Below are 15,582 nucleotides of genomic sequence, written 5' to 3'. Positions count from 1 at the left end.
ATGAAGAAGACACTGAGCGCAACTTCCTTCTTCACAAAATGCTAACAAAAATCAAGTTAAAAGATTTCTCTTCTGTGTTTGGCAAAAGACCATGAAACATTTCTCCCACTAGCGCTGGACACTGTCGTTTGTTTTGATTGTATTTACCCAGAATGCCCGGCGCTGTAGTCCACTTCCTTTTTTTGGAACGCTCTGTTTTCTGCTTGCATGCACATATGCATTCAAACTGCGCCATTCTTCACTTCGACCAAACAGAGACCTAGGTTTGTAAGCGGATCAGAGTTCACTTTCTTCGCCCGCATAAGAGTTCACAAAAGAACCGGACTTTCTGTACAAGTGAACTCGAGTTTGATTATAAAACAGACTAAACAGGACTGGTGTTGAACCCTTGCATGACAGGCTAAATGTGGAATTTACAATATTCCACCGTAACTTGCCCTTGATGAAACCATCAGTTGTTGGGAAACATTGCTAATTCACCTCATTTGCTTTTTCCGTTTGTCTTCAAATTTTTGTTTAGCTATATGGTTAGAAAGCCGAGCAGACAGACTTTAGAGTAGGGGATTTGATCCTCGCCCATTATGAAGCTGGAGTAGGGGATTCGATCCTCGCCCATTATGAAGCTGGAGTAGGTGATTTGATCCTCGCCCATTATGAAGCTGGAGTAGGGGATTTGATCCTCGCCCATTATGAAGCTGGAGTAGGGGATTTGATCCTCGCCCATTATGAAGCTGGAGTAGGGGATTTGATCAATAGAAGATGGTTTGAACTTTCTCCTTCTCTCTCTGCTCTGTATCCATGGCGCCTCCTTTTAAACTCTTCTGACATTTTGGTGTTCTCCATGGCAACAATACATTGTTACCATGATTAAGCAACAAATCATATCATAACGTGACAGAGATTTCTTCCCTGTTCTCTTTTGCAAACAAGTTAATTAGCTTGTCTGAACATCAGTTTTCAAGATTCAGGTCTGAACTTTAACTAGGTCATTCTAATACGGGAATATGCTTTAAGTTAAGCCGTTTCATTGTAGCTCTGGCTGTATGTTTAGGATTGTTGAATCTCTGCCTCACTCTGGATCTAGGGTTGCCTAGTTTTTAGCTCCGTTTCCATCAACTTCAACCAAACGTTCCCACACCATGATCCTGCCACCACCGTTAGTTCCCCATTTCATCTGATGTTCTCTAAACTCTCAGCTCCAAATGCAGGAGTTGATTTGTTTTTGTTCACTTCATCCTGGTGAGATATGTTGTGTTAAACTCCTTCCTCTCTCAGCCTGTTGTTTTTGTTTTTCTCACACGACGGCTCTTTAATTTCTTTCCTCCGTCTGTGTTTACCGCGGCTGACCAGCAGCAGAAATAGGGTAGTGGAAAAATCGGTTTTATTGCCTTCATCCGCACACTGTGAGACGGAGCTCAGGCTGGTAATGAGAGGTTACAGTTGGAGAAGACAGAAAGCCATCATCTCCATCAGAGATCCTCCTGCATCTCCGCCGCCCTCCTTCCTGCACTGGATGCCTGTTTTTCCCAAAGCTTGCAGTGGAAAATGTGACAGCAGTTCATTCTATAAGGAGTGTTTTGGTCCTGCAAAGTGATGCAAGGCTGATGCCCACAGTGGCTCAGCTGGACACAGACCTGGAAAAAAATTTAATGAATTTTCCACCTGCACTACAAAAACACAAAATCTTACCAAGTATCTTTGGTCTAGTTTCTAGTGCAAATATCTTAGTAAACTTGAAATAAGACAAAACTGACTTACAAATAACTTTTCAGCAAGATATAGAGGCTTGTTTTGAGTAAATAATTCCTTCATATTGATAAAACTAAGTACTAGCTCCATTGGCAGATTATTTCAAGTATAACAAGACATTTAACCATGTTTTAAGTTAATTTATCTGCCAATGGAGCTAATACTTTTTCATCAATTATAAGGAACTATTTACTTAAAACAAGCCTCTATATCTTGCTGAAAAGTTATTTGTAAGTCAGTTTTGTCTTATTTCAAGTTTACTAAGATATTTGCACTAGAAACTAGACCAAAAATTGTTTTGTTTTTTGCAGTGTTTAAATGATCTTTGTTGAATTCTAGCATCAGCGAACAACAGTGGGTCCATACTCTTTGCCAGAGTTTTTTTTTTTTTAAGGATTAATCTCTTCTCTTCATTACAATATTCAATCCGACTTTTAACATCCTAAAATTAGATGCTAATCCCAGTAAGTCTACATAATGTCATTGTAATTTCTTTTAAAGGCATACCTGTTATTCTTCCTTGAACAAGTTAGGATGGGTTTACTGGCTATATAAAACATGTTCATTGTGTTTTTCTGCTCATTCTTAGATAATCAGATGATCTAAATTGTACTTATTTGGTGCCTCTTCCAGAAATGCTGTTTTAGGACTCTGTCACTTTAAATCCGAATAAGCCACACACGCCCAACTCAACTTTTACACTCACACGTGAAAATGGCTGAAAACTGATGCTAAATTATACAACCGTATGTTTTTGAAAAGCAGAAGTACAACCTTCTCCCCAACCACCGAGAGCTCAGCCATTGTGCAGCGCATAAAGCAGTCAAACTAGCTAACCAAACGTGCTGGAACTCTGCTTGGGTTGCTAGGTAACAGGGCTGGGCTTGCCTGGGGTTGCTAGGTAACAGCTCAATGCCCGTAGACTGTGACTTAACAATCGCAACGCTTTTGAAACGAATCGTTTCCAGCCAACAAAAATTGCAAAATTAACTTATTGCCAGAAACTGTGTTTTTTTTAAGCACTTGAGTTGTTTGTGAAAAATAGTCAAGAGATCAAGTCTACACTGTACTGATGTTAAGTTAAGCTTTTAAAAGTATTGTTTTTTTGCCTTTTCTACGACTGATGAAGCGTTCACTAAAGGAATGCTTCGTTATTAACAATTTAGTCCGAGGAGAGCCTGGAAATGCTCGGTCAAGAGGAATAATAAGACTTTGTTCTTGCGTCTCTGTTTCTCACTGCTGCTTCTGTCTGTCTGTGTGTGTTGCTGGAAAAGTTCGGCATGATGGCAGAGGGGGAGGAGGCGATGAGCCAGGAAGACTGGAAGGAGAGGTGTACGGTTCTGGAGGCGCTGCTCGTGAAGTTCAGGGTCCAGATCGTCAAGATCCGGGAGCTCACCGCAGACAAGGTTGGTCCAGGGCAAAACCAGGCCTGATGAATGCATTGATGAATTTTTGATGGTTCTTCCTGGGATGAATGAGGGAGTTTCCACAGTAACAGAAGGTTAATTTTGAATTTCTCTGCTGATTTAGCCTAATGTTTTGAATCATTATCCTGCACAGAGACCCAATGGTGACTAATTTGTTCCCTCTTGTGGCTGAAACCATTAGATTTTCATTTTAAAAATCCTCGTATACAGGAGTTCAGGATGCCACGTATCCAGAGTCTTTGGAAAACTGCAAAAATACAAAATCCTCCCAAGTATTTTTGGTGTAGTTTCTAATGCAAATATCGTTTTACACTTGAAATAAGTCAAAACTAACTTACAAGTAACTTTGTAGCAAGACAAAAAGGCTTGTTAATTCCCTAATATTGATGACTGGTTCCATCGGCAGATTATTTAACTTATAACAAGACATTTTTCCTATGTTATGAGTTAATTTATCTACCAATGGTAGTGGTATGTTAGCGGTAACTTAGCTTCCCAAGCTGCATTTTCTTTGGAATATTTTAGATATGCTCTATGAAAAAGTCCCTGAAAACTGAACCACTGATAGATGGGAATGTAAACCCATTTGAAGTGTTTGTCCCTCACATCAAAAACACAAAATCTTACCGATTATTTTTGGTCTAGATTCCAGTGTAAATATCTCAGCAGGCTTGAAACTAGACAAACAAACTAAAAAGTAACTTTTCAGTAAGAAATATGAGGTTGTTTTAAGAAAATAATTCCTTAATATTGAAAAAAGCTCCAATGGCAGATTATTTCACTTATATAATGACATTTTTCCCATGTTATCAGTGGAACAATCTTCCAGTGGAATTGTTTTATCAATAGTTAATACTTTTGGCCACTTTTTATATTTCCTTTGTACTTTTATCTGGTTCTATGTTGGCTTTTCATTTTCCCAACAGTCCATGCATCAAGTCGATCCACAGAAAGCTAAGAAGTGATTCAACTCATACATGTATTGTTTGATGATCTCTGGGAAGGCTTAGCCTCTCATGAGTTCAGGAAGGGATCCAAATTCAGACGGGGAGCCGGTGGTGGTTCTGCTGGGCGCAGACCGGCCTCTCTGGGCCGGCCCAAACCGCTCCGTTGCCTAGATCTGAAGCCGCTCTCTGGGGATGCTGATTAGAGCTCTAATGTAAACATCAGTCTGACCGCGGGGCTCCGCCATGCATTGCATGATGGGATTGACCCAGCTCCAGTCAATTACAGATCCCTGCTGGTGCGCCACTGGACAGCAAAACAAACTCCCACTGAGAGCTGACAAACCCGGCTTTGGTGGGTTTGTTCAGCATTTCTCTGCTTCTGCTGATCCAATCATCTAATACGAACAAGTTTGAGGTGTACAACAATTTATTTTATGGGAGTTGTGCTCTTTGATTGCGTTATTTCATATCTTTAAAGAGCAACTAAGGTTAAGAAAGTATTGGATGGAGAAATTGTAGCTCGAGAGAAAGGAAACATTTAAAGAAGATCAGTAATCCTTCAGTCTCTCCTACAAATGGGAGATCACTGATTTAACTTCCCAGCTCTAGAGTTCAGTCAGAGTTCAGCAGACTTCAACTTAAAAAAACAAAAAAACACATGGGAACCCACAAATGTAACTGAGCCTTTCAGAAATGTACACACCTCTGAAATTTTGCACATTTTGTCCCGTTACGCCCCAAAATTTCATCGGGATTTTAAGCAATGAGCACAAAGTCGATAATAATTGCAAAGTGAAAGAAAATCTGTCCTAAAACCCCAATAAAATAACCACAGACTGGTTTCAATGTGGAAAAATTTTAAAAACATCCAACATTCTTCAAGGCACTGTCATATTATTAAAGGGGACCTTTTATCAAAGTTCATTTTGTATGTTTTTGTTCTTCCTTTGCGTCTCAAATGCAGCACAAGTGCTTAAAAACCCACTCAGCCATTTTTTGGCAATAAGTTAAGTTTTTTGTTGTCTGGAAAAGTAGCTGTTTCAACAATCTCCCGATTATTAAGTCACATTCCACAGGCACTGCGCCGCTACCTAGCAACCCCAGCTACGCCAAGACTAGCAACCCAAGCGGAACTCCAGCACATTTGGTGAGCTGGTTTTACAATGGCTGCTGGACAGACACGTGTTTTGTTGTTGGCTTACTGTCCAGAAACCACTTGCTGCATTCTTGTTGGTTGGTTGTGCAGGAGGCTCCACTTCTGCTTTTCAAAGATGTACGGTTGCGCATCTGTTTGAAGCCATTTTTACGTGTGAGGTTTAACGTTGAGTTTGGGGGCGTGGCCAGCAGCAGCTTATTTGGGTTTAAAGTGACAAGACGCTTTAAAACAGCTCATAGGCAGAACTGATCAGACTAAAACCTCATTCTCAAGGAATAATTTTGTGGAAAAAATGTAATGAACATGTTTTGTATAGACCATAGACTTGTTGGAAGCATAATCTGTCAACCTAAGGGGTTTGTTTGCTGTTAGAGTGTATATGATCCCCGGGTTTCAGCATATTCCTAATAATCACCTACGTTTTTTTAACAGATTTAGCAGTTATACTTAAAGTTAATGGTTTAAACTCAGCATTTAGATTTATTTCTGCAAAATAGTCACCTCGTGTAATCTGCTGAGAAGGTTTTAGAAACAAGTCAGGTATGTGTGTGCTTAAAAAAAAGCCAGATTTTCAAGATTTGGCTTAAGAAAAGTAGAAAAAGGAGCTTTGTGTGAAGAGTGAGCAGCCCAGGGGAGGAAATACCCGATTTAGTAAATATTATGTGAATGTGTGTGATATACAGGAAGTGAGTTTTCAGGCTGAGGCACTCAGTTATTCTGGGAGCACACGTGTACGAGTGCTGGTTAGTTTATTTCTAAATGGTTTTAATGCTGTTTTTTTGCACAAAAATGTAAAATTTTGTTGTGCACGGGCGAGTTGTAGATGTTTGAGAGGGATGTTGGTTTTGGCCAACGGGTCGTGAGGCAGGAATAAAAGGCCACAGAAATTCCTAAAGAGACAAGAGAACATGTGTGTCACTTTCACTGGGAGTTAGTTTCATTTTTAACAACATAACTCAGAGTTACTTAAACAGTCTGCTAAAAAAGTTTACATTGTGCAGATTTTTTTTAATTTAACCACTTAAACTTATTTTATACAATATTAGGAATGCATAAAAAACAAACAATTCATTTCCAAATTTTAAAAAATCTATAACAGCAGTCCTTTAGTGAATGTGTGATCATTTGTAGGTTAATTCACAAATTTTTTGCATTAACCAATTAACTGGATAAAAAAATGTGAAATAGGAAATTTTTTTTTACAGATTTTGAATCAGGTGAAGCTAAAGCTATGACCATTTTAGGTGTTATGAGAGAAAAATATTTACAAAGGTTTTTTATATCATTATTTTTTTCCGTTGTTTTTCTAGTTTTAATCAGTTTTGCAGCAAAACCTAAAACTGCTGCTGTGCAAGTTACTCAGCAGGTTGTTGCTAGGTAACCAAAGAGTGAATGAGAGTTGATTCCACCAAACTTGCTGGCCATGAAAGGTTCAGCAGTTAAAATCTTCAGTAAGACTACATTACCCAGAATGCTGTGCGGTTCTGGGAATAATTGAATAAGATAATTTAGCTCCAAATTATTATGGAGCTAAATTGGGGACATAAATTTTATGTCCCCAAAGTTTAAACTGAACAAAAAAGTTATGAAACAGAAAAATTATTTTGAAACTGAAAAATTATTCTGAAACGGACAAGAAAAGTTTTAAACCAAAAAAATAGATTTGAAGCAAAAAAAAACTTTCAGACTAAAAAAAATTAAAATAGAAAATGAAGATTTGAAATTGAAAACAAAAAGTTCAAACAATTTTTCAGATTCTAATCTTTTTTTGTAGTTTTTTTTCCCTTTGAAACTTTCGCTCCATGTCTATTGATATTGATCACCTCTATATCTATACATGTATTGTTATTGATTTATTGTCCAACTGATTGAACGTTAGTGACTGGAACTCACCCTTGAAGTACTACTTATGCAACAATCAGTTCCCAAGAATTACAATTTCAAGAAGACGCGTAAAGTGCTGTATCATACACTAACATTTCAGTTTGTTTTCTTCTTCCTAACATCTGCTTGCGTTTTATCTGCAGCTTCCCAATTAGCTCAACACAGACACATCTGGTTAATGGACCTCTTTCCAGCCCTCAGCACAAACATTAAGTTCCTGCATCTGTCCTGATCTTTACTTCCTGGTTTTAGGCGACAGAGCATCGTGGTGAGGATCTGTGCCGGTGTTCTTGGTGAATGTTTAACATGCCCAGCAGCGTGTGGGTCGCAGCCTACAGAAGGAGGCTTTGTGAGCTGGCTGCCTGGCCTGCAGGGTGTAGTTCAGGGAGAGGTTGACCACACTGCGGCAGCTCAGGAATCTCAGGAATTAAACTGCATTTTGGGCCTGAAGGGAGAAATTGACTGTAGGTGAGCCCAGCGGAGGAGGACGTGGAGGGAAGATGTTATTCTGGGTGGATGTACAAGAGCTTAACGTGTCTGAAATCCAGTTTAAACTTCTTTATTTTCTTCTTAGCCTGAAGTTAAAGGTGCTCACTTACAAACAGCCAGAAAATAACCATACTCCCCATTTCTGTTCGCTGCTTTTCATATAGATGTCTCTGCGTTGTTTGTGTCCGGTGATGTTTGTGGACCCCAGCTGTAGTTTCCAGTACACTTGGCCTGTAATTGGTCGGCTGTTTTGTGCCAGATGCTAAATGCGTTTTAAAGAGAGGCACATGTGGTTTGCCGTTTGTGGTGCAACGGCAGATCTAAATACGGAAACAGCATCTCAGTTTGGGTGTCATGGTGGGTTGGTCTGCTTTTACTCAAATGTTCAGGCTGTAAAAGAAAATGTTTGGATATTTTTTAGTTATCGTTTGGTTTGAATAGAATCGCCTTCAGCGGCAACACCCAGTAGCTGTTTCTGGTAATAATAATAAAAAAAGACCAATGAAAAAAGACCGCTTCGTCTTTTTCTTTAGCCGCTCTCTGCTCACAGTTGCTAGGCAACATAAATTACGCTGAGGTAGAGGCTAAACAGCTAGCTGAAGGCTAGCCCTGTCTGAATTCACAGCTTTTTCTCTTCCGGTCGTCGACATTCGCGACCTTCGAAGAACACGTCCTACGTGGACCGGGTCCTTCGAAGGATGCAGACCCTGAATTCGGACACGGCTATTGTAAGAAACCATTTTGTGTCCCTTAAAGTGTAATATAGTAAAAATTATTTGCCACGCTTCACCGCCATTGCCACTTTGCCTTAACTGCCGGTTTGGACCGGCAATGAACTATGGGATATGGTAGGCCATGAAGGATACACCGGACCCATCCTTCACATCTGGGGAAAAGGAGGAGGCATAATTCCTTTTGTAAATAAAAAAATAGACATTTTATTTTTTTCCCTAAAATGTATATGTTTTTTGTACAGTTTGGTGCTTTTTTTAAATATGTGCAGTTTTGAGTCTTACTACTACAATTTATCAATTACTTAATTAGTTGACAATTCATTAAATTAATCGATTCATCACGATTATTGTTATTAATCGTTTCAGCCCTAATTTCCAGTTTGGATTCATCTTTGTGTAATAAGTAATAAAACAATGAATCTGTTGTGATATTTTGTACACTTCAGGTTGGATGGAAATAATTTCAGAACCAGGTAAAGAATCAGATCATTTATGTTCTTTTATTGGTGCTAGGGCTGCATGCTCTTCCTGTTATGAGCAACAGAGAACTTTGCATGCATGGTAACTGGGTGGAAACCGCTGGGACGCTGTTTTTAGCCTCAAGGTGTGTGCAGGCAGAGGAGAATGGGATGGCGCCGCTCCAGTTTTCCTTTTGGTACTGCTGACTTCCAGAGAACCCGGTCAGGCCGGAGGTGGACACGCCCGGCCAGACGACCTCACTGTTTTTACTGCATGACCTTTAACCCACTCTTATTTTAGGTAACTTCAGGGTGCTTGAAACTCTTTAAAATCAGGTTAAAATCAAGTCCTTGAAACTGCACAGTTTTGTAATAAACTGCAATCTAACACTCAATTAAAAATGTAAATTTAGAAAATGTTATTGAGAAAAAAACCAAAAAGTGACAGACAATTTTTCTTTTCTTGTTTTAACTTTAGTCACCAAGATTACTTCTATTTACTTAGTTCCAGAAAACATTACAATAAAATTTTTTAACTCTCTTTGTAAATTGATGTCTATTTTGTTTGGATAGACATCATAATCAATTTTATTTATTGATTTTGGTTGTGTTTTATTTTGAAATTTTAAAATATCTACCGGTTCTCTGGTCGTAAGTATTCTTTACAAAATGAAAGTTTATTGGTCTTTGAGTGTGTGAACTTTCATTAATGCCATTATCAATATATTACTTGAAAATATTCTCAAACAAGAATATTATCATTTATTGCAATAATTAGTGGGACAATTTATCACTAATAAATTGTGATACATTTAGCGTGAGAGGCCTAAATATGACCAAAGTGGATCATATTTAGAGAGAAAGTTCGCTGGCAGGATGAACTTTCACCTTGAATCAGACCTCTGAAGAGCTGCTGAGGAGATTCAGACATTTGGTTCAGGTGTGTTTCAGAAACATCTACAAGCTCAACCTAGACACCCCGGCCTTAAATCACAGATAATCTGTCAGGATGACACGCATGTAAAATTCCCCTGTAATCTTTTCTGATTTCATGTATATTTTCACATGTGGCAGAAAATCCAAACTGTAAATTTCCCTGCACATTCCTGCGTTTTCCGCCCCTTCATGAATTTGCTGAGGTTTGGGAAAGCTCCCATCAGAAGACACTGGGCTTTGAGCCGAGGAATGCCAGAGGAATGCAGCGCATGAAGTCATGACTCCTTAACTCCAGAGCCGCCCCGTCAGCCCTGAATGGGTCTGTGTACACTGCAAAAAAAAAAAAAAAAAATCTTACCAAGGAATCTGCCTTCTAGTGCAAATACCTTAGCACACTTGAAATAAGACAAAACTGACTTACAAGTAACTTCAGCAAGATAGTGGAGCTTTTTCTAAGTCAATAATTCCTTAATATTGATGAAAAGTACTAGATTCATTGGCAGACTAGTTCACTTATAATTGGGGAAAAAATAATTTTTTATAAGTGAAATAATCTGCCAATGGAACTACTACTTTGTCAACATTCAGGAATTAACTTAAAACAAGTCTTATATCATGCTGAAAAGCTGCTTGTAAATTAGTCTAGTCTTATTCCACGGAATGATAAATGAGTAGTGTTTCATATCGATTGATATCGAGACTTGTCAATATTGATCATTGTTATATTTTTATGTCTTAAATATCTGAAATGCTGACAAGCTGGTGGTGTGATCATTCCTTTTTTATCCACAGTTTCACTTCATGCCTTTGGGGTCTTTTTTAAGCAGTTATGAGTCACAGTGAAACCTTTGCACCAGTTACTCAACAGGTCGTTGCTAGGTAACCAAAGAACAAGTGAGTTGCTAGGTAACCAAAAAGTAAGTGAGTTAGTTGATTCCACCAAACTTGCTTGGCTCACCGTGAGACTTTGAATGAATAAAGCTTTTCCTCTGCTTATATCTCCCAGAATGCTGTGCGGTTCTAGATCAGAGTTCAGTAAATATTCAAAATATTGAATATTGAAAATTCTATCTGACAAACTTTTCTTTTTTATTTACAGTTTTCACCCCACTTTGTTTTTTTATTTTATTTTGAAGCAGTTATGAGCCACAGCGGCAAAACCTGAAACTGCTGCTGCGCCAGTTACTCAACAGGTCATTGCTAGGTAACCAAAGAATAGTGAGTTGCTAGGCAACCAAAGAGTGAGTGAGTTGGTTGATTCCACCAAACTTGCTTAGCTCACTGTGAGAGTTTGAATGAATAAAGCTTTTCTTCTGCCTATATCCCCCAGAATGCTGTGCGGTTCTGAATCAGATGTATTATCTATTGATATTGATCATCTGTGTATCACAATATACAGTATGTTGTTATTGACTTTTTTTTTCTAGCCCTATGATTTTTGGACAATATGGCTGAAAACTTATCACAACATAAGGGTTTCATATCAATTTACATAAATTAAAGTAATTCATGAAGTTTTTTTCAGAGAAGAAGATTGATAAATTATTGTGGTATCACTTCATTATTGTCGGGGGAAATCGTTGAAGATTAAAGATCCTCTGTAATGTTTTGTAGATCCAGCAGCTGGAGACGCAGGTGATCGATGCAGAGAAGCGAGCGTTTGCTGCAAACCAGCAGGTGAGGTTTAAAAACATCTTCCTGTGTGTGGTGAGAGCTCGGCGTCTTCACATGTGGTTATGTGCTGCAATCCCAGGTAAAGTGGATGGAGGAGAAGCTGAAGGCAGCAGACGGCCATCTTGGAGACTCTGAGATGCGTTTGTTTGAGCAGTGCCAGGAGCTGCAGGCCTCGGTGCAGGAGAAGGAGGAAGTGATCACCCAGCTGGAGCAGCAGCTGGAGGAGCAGGTAGAAACCCAGATCTTCAAACACTTTCTACTGTTTGTTTTCACTCTTTTAAAGCTGCAGCATGTAACTTTTATAAAAAATATTGAGCTCCTCTATTTCCTTGAAGACATGCACCGCTCCAACCAAAAACGACCAATCAGAAGCAGGAGGCGGGTCTTTGCACTGTCAATCAATCTCATGTTCAGCAACTTACAGTTACAGGAACATCGTTTTTCCGCCATTATCAGTGGCCATGCTAACTAGCCTTAGCATTCACAAAAGGCTATACCAGCTGTAGCGTAGCAGAGAGCAGGGGTGTCATGATTGATAGTCGTAAGACATACCTCCTAGCTCTGATTGGTTGTTTCTGGTTACCACTGGCAGTACACTCTTTTCTCCACAGATTTTTGGTCTCATATTATACTGTTTTAACAATTATGTAAAATAATATTTTTATAAAAGTTTCACACTGCAGCTTTAATTTCAACAGAAACAGACTCGACTCCAGGATGCCAAGTCAGTGGAGGAGAAAGCAGCTAAGATCAAGGAGTGGGTGATGCTCAGGTTGTCAGAGGTAAGAATGAGATAAAGCAGAGACTTTATGCTTCAGAGCTAACAATGTGTTTTACCTTAGTTTGAGGTGGAGAACGCAGCATTAAGAGAAACCAACAAGAAGCAGGAAGCTCAGATCTTGGAGCTGCAGAAACAAGTGCAGGGTGAGATGCACCGACTCCTCACTGCCACAGCATGTCCGCCGGCTGCAGGTTTTCCTCCTCTTATCTGTGTTTGTGCTTGCAGCCTTTGAGCAGAGGTGCAAACCTGGGGAGGCGCAGCGTCTCAGCAGCCTCACGTTTGGATGCTTCCAGGTTAGGGGTAAAAACCCCCAGGTCCTAACCGGGCCGGCGCCATGTCAGCGGACCCTCAGCACACAGGAAGAGATGGATACAAACCGTAAGTCTTCACATAGAGGAAACTCTTATTTCTCAATTTATCTAAACAAGCAGGAAGACACAGGCTTGAGAAAGCAGCAAAATGTACATTGAAGGTACGTTTATGTTTTCATGTATTAATTAACAACCAAATGAAACCTGAAACCTTTAGAACAGAACTGTTTTGCACAGCATACCTGCAGAAAAATGCCACTCACAACATGGCTGCAATATTGACGTATGTTTGGACAGTTATGGTAATTTTTCTATTTCTGTCGTGCTTTAGACTTTTTTAGGACTTTTGGTGCAGTTAATAGGAACATTGGTGGTATGGCACCATAAATTAGAACATCAATAAAAGTGATTTATCTTAGTAAATTAGCAAAAAGTGAAATAACATACCCAGGTCAATTAACTGAAATAGTTTGAATTATTTTCCCTGTCATAAGAAAAAAATTGGGTTCATATTTAGCTTCAAATCAAATATTTGGGTTGCTAATGTAATATTTAACTTGTGAATTGATATTTAGTCTGCTAACTAAATGTTTACTTTGTAGCTAAATATTTAGTTAAATTTAAATAGTTTATTTACTAAATATTCTACTTGAAGCTAAATATTTGGGTTGCTAGCTGGATATCTTCTTAGCAAACTAAATATTTAGCTAACAAGCAAAATATTCAGTGTGCTAACTTAAAATAGGTTTAAAATAGGTAGGTTGTTAGCTAAATATTTAGGTAGCAAGCTAATTAAAACTAACAAACTAGTGACTGTCTGCTGGACAATTGTCAGGTCTTCTCAATGTTTACATAAGTTGTAGCATTTCTGTATTTAAAACTTATTTTATTGGTGAAATATAGAATGTTTTAAAAAGATTATCAGACATGAAATGTAGCATTTATCTGTAATTAATCTATAAAATGTATTGTTTAACTGAACTATGGAGATAATGAGATGCAGCAGTCCAGAGTTGTGCCACGGGGACCCAAATCTAAGACTGTTTTGTCAGGAAAATGTTATTTCTCTAGTGTTTTTTTGCTTCAGTGAAAGTTTCTGTCTGTTTGGCAGAGACAGGCGGAGACGTCCACAAACAGAACCAAAGTGGGCTTGGGATTTCTCTGCAGGAGGACAGCAACTCACCAAAGAAAAGTCCTGAAAGTGCGTCAGAGGGGGAGGAAGTGTGTGAGGGCAAAGGTCGTGTCTCCGGGTTCAGCCGACCCTGCAGCGAGAACTACCTGACGGCTTCGGACGACAGCAGCTCTCTGTTTGACGATGACATGCAGCGCGCCGAGCGACCTGTTTTCGGCCTGGTCCAGCTGTCAGACGCAGCACCGGCAGACGGTTTGAGCGGGGCGGAGGCTAAGCTGGAGGACTGTGCCTCCGAGGAGCTCAACCAGCGATTTCAGTCTCAGAGACTCGACTCCTCATCGTCTTCCAGCGAGCCGACCACGCCCAGTCCCATCCTCACGCCAGCCTTGACGCCGAAGCGACCCAATGCCCCTCGGGACCCAACCGACAACCCGGCTTCCCCCAAACAGCCGCGTCTGAGGACCCCCGCGCCTCTGGTGAAGAAACATCTGAGCCAGCCGCCCGTCGGCAGCCAGGCGGCGCACGGACAAACACGCAACGCGCTCAGCATGCTCCGCCCCCTCCGGCCGCAGGAAACTGACCTGGACCTGGAGAACAGCATGGAGACGGGAAGGGAGACGCCTCAGAGCTCACCGACATCCAACCAAACGTCATCCGAGTCCAGTTCTGAGAGGCCGGATTGTGACGCCTCAGGGCCCTGCAAACCCCCGACTCCTCCACTGCACAGACTCCCATCCTGGGTACGGCTGCAAAAACACAAAATCTTACCAAGTTTTTTTGGTCCAGTTTCTAGGGCAAATTTTCGCACACTTGAAACAAGACTAAACTAGATTACTAGTATCTTTTCTGCTAATTTTAGGAACTTGTTTTAAGTCAAGAATTTCTTAAAGTTGACCTATTATGCTTCCTTGAACTGGTTAGAGAATTGCTAATATCTGTGAGAACACATATAGCTACCTCTTGTAATAGTTCAAACACCAAATATAACTTAAAGGTGACCTATTAAGTTTCCTGGAGCAGAATAGGCTAGGTCGATGGGCGATACAAAACATGTTCATTATATTTTATGCACAAAATAATTGTTAGGTAGTGAGATTTCAGTCTGCTCAGTTCTGCTTATGAGCTGTTTTAGGGCCTGTTGTCACTTTAAATCCAAATCAGCTGCTGCTGGCCACGTTCCCCAACTCTACGTTTACACTTACACGTGAAAATGGCTCAAACCGTACATGTTTGAAAAGCAGAAGTGGAACCTCCTGCACAACCATCAAGAATGCATCTAGTGATTTCTAACTGGGAAGTCAAAAATAAATCACTCGTCTTTTCCAGTAGCCGTTGTACAGTGCATACAGCAGTAAAACTAGCTTAACAAGTGCACTTGAGTTCAACTTGAGTTGCTAGGTAATGGGCTGGACTTGGCTGGGGTTGCTAGGTAAGTCCCCTTTAACCTTGATGAAAAAGAAATTGTTCCACTGGCATTTTATTTCACTTACAACATGTTAATTATGTATTGCTATTAGGGGTGGGCATTTATTGTATTATTTATTATTTATAGTGAAAAATTTATTATGATAATAATTTTGATTTGTTGATGTGTCAATAAATTTCAATTAATAATTTTAAAACAGGAAGTTCTTTCTAACTAGTTATCTGCACGTTCTCAATGTTTCCATGACTATCTTTGTTTACACCTGTTTCTGTGAGGTCACACAGAAACCCCCACACTGAAAAAACACAATATCTTAGTAATTTGGGTCTAGTTTCTAGTGCAAACATCTTAATACACTTGAAATAAGACAAAACTAACTAAAACTAAAGTAACTCTTTAGCTAAAGGCTTGTTTTAGGTCAATAATTTTTTCCCTTGATAAAGCTTTTTGACGTTTTATGCTCTAAAAGTTGCTTATG

At 39.6% G+C, this 15,582-nt stretch overlaps 1 protein-coding gene across 2 annotated transcripts in view; it reads left to right on the top strand.

The window, feature by feature from the left end:
- plekhh2 (pleckstrin homology domain containing, family H (with MyTH4 domain) member 2) overlaps positions 1–15,582 on the top strand; it is a 33,670-nt gene that overhangs the window by 1,244 nt on the left and 16,844 nt on the right. Inside the window, exons 2-8 of one of the 2 annotated variants that reach the window (XM_032553850.1) lie at positions 3,024–3,155; positions 11,395–11,457; positions 11,534–11,683; positions 12,153–12,236; positions 12,297–12,378; positions 12,461–12,613; positions 13,658–14,418. In XM_032553850.1, coding sequence (XP_032409741.1) covers positions 3,030–3,155; positions 11,395–11,457; positions 11,534–11,683; positions 12,153–12,236; positions 12,297–12,378; positions 12,461–12,613; positions 13,658–14,418 — 1,419 coding nt within the window. In that variant the 5' untranslated portion in view covers positions 3,024–3,029. Of the gene's footprint in view, positions 1–3,022; positions 3,156–11,394; positions 11,458–11,533; positions 11,684–12,152; positions 12,237–12,296; positions 12,379–12,460; positions 12,614–13,657; positions 14,419–15,582 lie in introns of both variants that reach the window. The other variant, XM_032553851.1, reaches the window with a different exon arrangement.

This window comes from Xiphophorus hellerii, chromosome 22 (genome assembly GCF_003331165.1).
Source record: "Xiphophorus hellerii strain 12219 chromosome 22, Xiphophorus_hellerii-4.1, whole genome shotgun sequence".
NCBI classification, from domain to species: domain Eukaryota; kingdom Metazoa; phylum Chordata; class Actinopteri; order Cyprinodontiformes; family Poeciliidae; genus Xiphophorus; species Xiphophorus hellerii.
Note: the sequence above shows the minus strand (reverse complement) of the source record. Positions and strands in the feature narration are given on the sequence as shown.